The sequence below is a fragment of the Uranotaenia lowii genome, chromosome 1 (assembly GCF_029784155.1).
Source record: "Uranotaenia lowii strain MFRU-FL chromosome 1, ASM2978415v1, whole genome shotgun sequence".
Taxonomy (NCBI): Eukaryota; Metazoa; Arthropoda; class Insecta; order Diptera; family Culicidae; genus Uranotaenia; species Uranotaenia lowii.
Window position 1 is genome coordinate 51,548,284 of NC_073691.1, and position 7,677 is coordinate 51,555,960.

Below are 7,677 nucleotides of genomic sequence, written 5' to 3' on the forward strand. Positions count from 1 at the left end.
CAACCAGCTGATATTTGTTTACATCGGGAAGCACGTGCTGTCAAAATTCATGATAGTATTGGTGAGAGCGCAAGCAACACCGAATATTTTCAGAGTGTTCCACCGTCCACTTTATGGTGCACTACCAGTGCACTACTCTTCATGAAAACGAGCATGAAAACAGCAAAAAGTGCACTACCGGTAGTGCCCCGGTGCACCACCACTTGAAAACAAATTCTCTATTAGATAACAGTTTTGTTATTTTACTAGCATTTGATCTGAAAGTTTACGAAAGCTGCGAAATTGAAAAGCAAAAAAATCACACATGCAATTGAAAACATGCAAAGTGATTTTTCAACATGCTTCAACAAAGTTCGGAGGTTTTTTAAAAAATTCTAAGTAAATGAAACTTAAATATATTATTTTACAGGGAGATCATCCATATTGAAAAGTGGGATAATCTTCAACAGATATTTTCATTAGATGGAAAAGATAAAAAAAGCAGTTTAATGTTTTGAAGATAAAATTATTAGGCCAAATCTATTCAATCTTTTTAAGAAATGATGGTTGTAAAAAATGTTTTTCATGAAAAGATGAATTAGCATACCAGGATTTTTTTTGAATTTATATTAAATAAAATCTTATAACTATAAATTTTTCGATAATACGAAAACGATGAACGGTGAATATTCTCAATAAAAACTTTAAAAAGACTAACAAAACTAACATGGCCAAACTTGAGCCAAATTTCTTATAATGATGAATATAAAACTTTCAAAATTTCGAAAAGTCAAATGATTCATTTTGATTTATATTTTATGTGAACCCGAGCAAGGCCGGGTAATATCAGCTAGTTACTAATATATTTTTTTTTGACTTCATACATTTGAACTTTGATTTTGAAATACGCCTGTATCATAGAATTTGTTTTAATGCCAAATACGATTAATTCTTTGAATTTACTTTGAAGGAAAAAGGAACTATTATAAGTCCCAGAATTAATGAAACTTTCCTTTGTCTAGTCGACATTCTCCGGTGACATAAAATTTGATTTTCACTGAGTGTGCATTAGAAAATGAATTTCGTTCCTAGGAATTTCATAAGTTTTATAGTTCATTCATATTTTTATACAGACCCCGTTCGTTTTTGGCAACACGCCCGTGAATTTTATGTTGCCAAAATCTAACGGCTTTTTTGTCACTTTTTTATTTTTGATTTTAATTTCAAATTAGTCAAAATTGATGTAAAACCTTATATTAGCATAAAATTTTTCAATTCGGCTCAATTATATTAGTTTTTAGCAGTAAAACATGGAAAAATTAATGTTTTAACTGTTTAAAACTATTATAATTAAGCCGAATTGAAAAATTTCATGCTAATATTACGTTTTACATGAATTTTGATTAATTTGAAATGAAAATAAAAAATAAAAAAGTGACAAAAAAAACCGTCTTTTTTTGGATGTTGCCAAAAACGAACGGTTTTTGCTCGGATGTTGCCAAAATCGAACAGGGTCTGTATTTCATGTTTCAGAAAACAATTTTTGTTTCATATCGAATTCACTTCTTAAATTGTCTTTTTAATTGTATGATTTACGGAATTTATTTTTTTCAAATATAAAATTAGTTTTACATGACAACTTTAAGATCAGAGATGAATGAACTTTTAAGTTTAAAGTCTCTCTAATCAAACAATCAATCAACTTTAAGATAAGAATCGCTCGCTAATCGGACGCATTACGGACTTAGCTTATGAAGTTAACATTCCTTCAAAAATATTCTACTAATCGAAAATTTTCTTCAAAAATATTCTACTAATCGAACATTTTCTTCAAAAATATTCAGCTATTCGGAAATAATCGAAGAACGATGAACAAATTTGGGCTGAAGGTTTTTGAACTGCTGTATTGGATGATGTAATTACGTAGTTTAATTTTCTTATTCGGCACTTTTCGGACGCTCAAAAGAATCAACACTCGGGCGACAGCTTCTTAATAGTAAAATTTATTATTTTTCATCGAAAATATAATAAGAAAAAACGCACTTAACTTATGTACTCTAGGTTGTATCCGTTTTGTTGTTTTTCTCTCATTTTTTTTTTGTTAGTTTACTCTCTCAATTTGCGTTAAAAATTAGTTAAAGATATTGTGTATGCTGTCCTCTATTTTAATATATGGATTTTTGCTGTTGGTAGTTGTTGTTGTCGAAATGCCCTACAAATAACTCAAGTAAACCCCCACAAACTCGCAGAAGAAAAAATGCTCTCTCTTTCCAGATTTGGTTTTCTGTTTCTACTTAACACATTCATTTACGGATGATGCTGGAAACGCGCAAACCCGATCAACTCGAATTCGATTCTAATTGCAATCAATAAAACGATTAAAATAGGGGACGTACAAGCTGAAACGCTGACGTTTGTGTGACTCTTACTACTTTTCTTCTAACAGGTAAAGAAAAATACTACATTTTACATTTTCAAATATAGAACTTGAGAAAAAAAATAAACCTCTCGATGGGAGATCATTACTGATCGAGTAATCTAGCAATCTCTCCATCGCCGGATGCATCTAGGCGTTTGAAGCATAGAAATGGTTAATCTGTCTCGTTGATGATGGTACTGGTTGTCAGTGATTTTTCCTTTTATTTCTTATGCGAACTTGTGGCTACTATTCGTCGAATGTTTCAAAATGTGGATTTCAGTTATGCTGCTGCTGCTGCTGTTATCAAATCAAGAGTGTGGGGGATTTGGTTGCTGTTGGTTATTGGGGGTTGGTGGTTGTGTGGTGGTGTGTACACGGTGTTTTGTATCTGTTGTGTATCCTTATTACGCGTGTCACTCTTTAAGCCGGTTATTCGGGGCCACCCTTTTTGCCGATCAGCGATTTGTGGATGTGCGGGATGACACCACCGCCGGCGATCGTTGCCTTGATCAGACTGTCCAACTCTTCGTCTCCGCGGATGGCGAGCTGCAAATGGCGGGGGGTGATACGTTTCACCTTCAGATCCTTGGAGGCGTTTCCTGCCAACTCCAGCACCTGTGGTGAGGGAATGAAAGAGAACAAGTCGTTGGTTAATAAGTATTGCAAACTCAGCGTACTCATAGCTAGAAAGTGAAGAAATTTCGCTTTTAGGGACTTCCCCATTATGCCACAGGATCTCGCATTTCATACTACCTGAACTTGAGATAAGTTTTTGTATTACTTGAAAGTATTTTACAAGTTTTGATCTTGCAATTTTGAAAAAAAATGACTGGCCTGTAAATACAACTTTGCCTAAAAACCACCGTTTGCAAAATCTGGCGCCATTTCGCTTATGGTATCATCAGCAAAACCTTTCTTTTCAACGGTCGCCATATGTCAAAAAACTAGATCGATATTTATTTTTTAAAGCGCAAAATGTAAAAAACAGTCATTAACTGAGTGAAATATTAAGTTTGAAGACCCACATTTAGATTGTACACTAGACTGAGTCGATTTGGGATGTTTTTGGCATTTCTCAAACCCTGGGGTCTAAAAAGCTTTGTCTTGGTCCAAAACCCATCCATAATTTTAAGCAGAATTTTTAAGTACATACGTAAATTTGAACTTTCAGGTTTGTATGGGAAAATTGAATACTTTGTATTGAAAAATCGACATCATTTTTATTTCTTCTCTGGAACCAAGCCAGCTTGCCAGCTTTTTTATCTATTAAAATTTATCACAATTTCTCCTAGAGAGATGGAAATAACTGTTCTGTTCTAGGCCCTCAATTGTTATTGTTACTACCTATTTATAAAAAAAAAACTTCCATCAATTCTTAAATGATCGGTCAAGACAATCAAAAATTAGATTTAAAAAAATCAAGCAATCTTAACACAAATAAAATGAAATGCGTCTTTAATCAGAACGTAAAATTGACAAAAAAAAAACTGATGTCAATTTGAGTCGTTAAACAATGTCCTTGTAATATTAGACATTAAGTGAACTAGATACAACATTTCAGAACTTTCAACAACTTTGAGGGGCTACTGTAAGAAATAATTTAAAAATAATTGCCCAAACATTGTAAAAAAAGTGTTATTCATGAAATTACGCGCTATTTCACAACTATTGCGTAGCGGCGTTGGTTTGTTTACAAAACGCTGATGCATCCCGTGAAATGAAGTGCGTAAATCTCGCAACTCTTCAACGAAACAACCCAAGCCGAAAAACGATAGGAAGGAAGATAAACAAAAAAATAAAATAAACAAAATGGCGCCCAAACACAAAACGCATAACCGTCGTAAAGAACGAACGAACAAACGTTAAAAAGACGAAAAATGCGCGCGCGTTCTAGATAACCCTACTGAAGTAGGGAACAGCAGCAGTAAAAAAAAAAGGCCCATAAAGGTTTTCTAAACGACGACAGCTTTTACCCTAGGCTGATCCGTATGTGTCGTCGCCGTTCATATGGTTGATTGCATTTCCTTCCTTCATTCTCCCTTTTCGGGGTTCAAGAAATTATTTTCGGGCAATAATGAGATATCGGTTGTTGTGTTCCATAGCGTTTTTCGCCTGGTCATTGCTATGCTAACTAAATATCTTCGTTTCGCGACCCCTTCCGATATTGGCATTCTTGCGTGGCGGCTTTGGCACACTTAAAATTTCAAATTTGAGGGGTGTTTTGAATAGGAATGAATTCTGCGGGGAACCTACCTCAGCTGTCAGGTATTCCAGGATAGCGGCGGAGTAGACGGCAGCAGTGGCACCAACGCGTCCGTGGCTGGTCGTGCGGTTCTTCAGGTGTCGATGAATTCTGCCAACGGGGAACTGTGTTGCGGAAATGCAATCGAAGCAAAAACAAACGAGAACGAAAAAACGAGGGAAATTAATGTCACACGAAGTTGGCGCCAAAAATCAGCAATAATGTTCCGTCGGGATACTAACCTGGAGACCGGCACGGGCCGAACGTGAGACGGCCTTCGCCTTGGCCTTTCCGGAATCTTTACCAGCTTTGCCTCCTGCCTGGGACCGAAAAAAACAGAAACAGCTTGTAATCATCGTCTATTTCGTTGCCATATTTTAAACGATTCGAAATGTCGGCCGCCATCACGAAAATGTAGGTTATCTTTTTCGTCTTTCGCTACGAGCTTTTTCTGTTGACAAGGCGAGCTAACCAATTTCAATGCTCCGGAAAACCATGTTTGAATTCTAACTTTTACTCTCGGTAACTTCCGACATTCGTAGCAAGCGGAAGTCCACTATGAGAAGACTATTGATTTTTCCGAGAACATCGATATAGTAGCTCGGTATCAGCAAAGCAACCCATAAGACGGAAATAACCAAAAAACCCAGCGGCGTCCAACGCGCTGCCGGTTTCGTGGAACGCTTACCTTTCGAAAAGTTTATTATTCCAAATACTGCTAACACTTACCATTTTATCTAACTATATTAATTTATTTTCTGCGTTTGGCTAAAGTGACGGAAAAATAAACAATTAACAATCGGTTAGTACTTTTTTCGTCGTTCAATTAAACACGCACACTCCTAGGGAAAAATGGCTGCTACCAGAGTTTTGAACAAGAGGAGGTAGCTTTAATGGGTAGCAGTCAACACGGACGGAAACAAAAAAAAAAAAAGCGGGAGCACTTACAGAGACTGAACCGAACCGCACAAGCTTTACTTTTGAACTGAAAACGGAGCGCGCGCTCTGCGGTAAATTTTCTCGAAAATTATTCTCCGCTCATGGCCTGGTGGTTTTTCTCACCGTTAATTTATCGCTTTTGCTCATTCTCAAACGGAGAGAAATATTTCAGATTTCCCAAGCGGGCTTTTCTTTGCGCCCTTTCGCATTGCAGCTGCATTGATTCGCATTGTTGACACAAAACACATTTGAAATTCAAAATTCAAACGTTCGAAGCAATGAATTGCTCCTCAAAATACTTACAACTTTGTATGCGAATAAATAATTTATTATCCTCTTCTCTCGGCTATTAAGCTTGATAACAGAGCCAATAAAAAAAAATACCAACATTTAAATAAACTAGATAAAAAATTCGTGCTTCACTTCGACCTACAGCTTTTGACAGGCTTGCGAAATATTTAAATAAAGGTAAAAAAAAAACAATATTCCAAGATTATGATGCTTAAAAAACAAAAAATTATAACATATTTTTTATATTTAAAACCGAATCGATATCTCTCTGACCGATTATTAAAAAGGTCGAAATTTAACAACTTCAATATAGCTATCCCACGACAAAGTACATTTAGGTCATATAATCGATTACCGTAGTGAAATTCTTACCAAAAGAACGCATGAAAGAGAGAGAGAATTTGTGGCATTCTATTTGGTCGGCTTGTTTTTCTTCAACCGTTTTCTCGGTTTCGAACCTGAAAAAAAGTTTTGATTGCATTTTCGTTGGCTGTTGGCTGCCGACGGATGAGAGAAAAGAAAATGGCGCGCTTTTCATTATCAATAAATTAATAACGGATCGTACGTTCGGCTCTCGTGGGAGTACGCGAGAGACTCTCAGAATCTGGCGAAGCGAGAGCGAGTGCATTCTGCTAGTGTAGAGTTTGCTATGTGGCAACACTTGAAATCGGAGAGATTTTGACAGAAAAGCTTGCGAGTTGTACTAAAACGTGGAATCATTTTGCAATGCGCCCAAAGCGTTCATTGTTTATGATTAAAAATGTTTTACAGAGTTTTTAATACTGATGAGCCTTTAATTTTTTTTTTTTTTTTTTTTTTTTTAATCAACGGATCATATATTGATCCAAATGATATTTTAAAATTAAAAACTAAAAACAAATACAAATCTACACTGAACTTAGAACACTAAGAATTCTTCTTCGGAATAAAACCTTCGAAACGTCAAAATCAAAATGTTCTGAGAAGCGGTTAAAAGTCTTGATGACGCCAATTATTGCAGAGTTGGCCCCGTAATTGTTTAGTCTAACAGGAACGAACACGCTCTTTTTTTTAAACTCAAAATTAAGTAGTTTTGGTTCAAAACAGCACTTCGGTGGCTTCCCTCAACTTTGAGTTTGACTGGGCAACAGCAAAACTAAGTTCTGATAGGCATACTCAATACTAAGTTCGGCAGCCGAACTCGGATTTATCCTTTTTTTTCGAGGGTAGCTGATTTTCAGGGAATTAAAGGATGATTAAAATTTGTTGTACCCGGATGTTGCTGTTCCGGTACATTGCATTGCAATTACAGAGCGGTGGAAAGTTTTGACATTCCCGGTCAAAGAAAACTTCCGGATGTTACTTCCCACGGGAAGTAAACAACATCCGGAAGTTTCCGGACATTCCAAGCCGCTCACCATATGATGACAATGATGGACAGAATTTTAAGCTGACACGGTGAACATGCATTTCATTATGAAGTTCCTTCATAGTCTTCCGGTAATTGTTCCGGAACGACATAATTTTGCGACGTGTTCGTTGGTTGCTGTTCCGGTTCTGACTGAATTCGCTAAGTGTTTTCAGTCCAACAAAGAGAGTTCAATTTTTAGTTCATAAGGTCGAACTCAGCTTTGATCCCTCGCCGAAGGAAAAAAAAAGGGATCAATTTTGAGTTCGCAGTTCGAACTCCGTTTTGATCCATCGCAAGGAGGAAAAAAGGGTACTTAACTTTAAGTTCATAGAATCGAACTATGTTTTGAACCTCGGTCATACTTAATTTTAAGTTAAAAAAAAAGAGCGTGAAGAGCTGAAGATCCCGATTCCTCAA

The 7,677-nt window shown here is 36.2% G+C and overlaps 1 protein-coding gene across 2 annotated transcripts; it reads right to left on the reverse strand.

Moving 5' to 3' along the window:
- Nucleotides 1-1,966: 1,966 nt before the first annotated feature.
- LOC129751285 (histone H2A.V) lies at nucleotides 1,967-5,688 on the reverse strand. 2 transcript variants are annotated; one of them, XM_055746691.1, is made up of 5 exons: nucleotides 5,589-5,688; nucleotides 5,370-5,408; nucleotides 4,883-4,960; nucleotides 4,652-4,765; nucleotides 1,967-3,013 (listed from the first exon to the last, which is right to left on the reverse strand). In XM_055746691.1, exons 2-5 carry the CDS (start codon nucleotides 5,370-5,372, stop codon nucleotides 2,828-2,830), a joined length of 381 nt encoding a protein of 126 aa, XP_055602666.1. In that variant the 5' UTR covers nucleotides 5,373-5,408; nucleotides 5,589-5,688; the 3' UTR covers nucleotides 1,967-2,827. The 2 variants fall into 2 exon arrangements, with proteins under 2 accessions (XP_055602666.1, XP_055602676.1); XM_055746701.1 differs by lacking the exon at nucleotides 5,589-5,688 and adding an exon at nucleotides 5,479-5,497.
- Nucleotides 5,689-7,677: the final 1,989 nt, after the last annotated feature.

Excerpts from the sequence above, each read along its gene's own strand:
- LOC129751285 (XM_055746691.1), bottom strand. Across the intron at positions 4,766-4,882 it reads CGGCCCGTGCCGGTCTCCAG|TTCCCCGTTGGCAGAATTCA; the intron begins GTTAGTATCCCG and ends TCCGCAACACAG. Across the intron at positions 3,014-4,651 it reads TGGAATACCTGACAGCTGAG|GTGCTGGAGTTGGCAGGAAA; the intron begins GTAGGTTCCCCG and ends CCCTCACCACAG.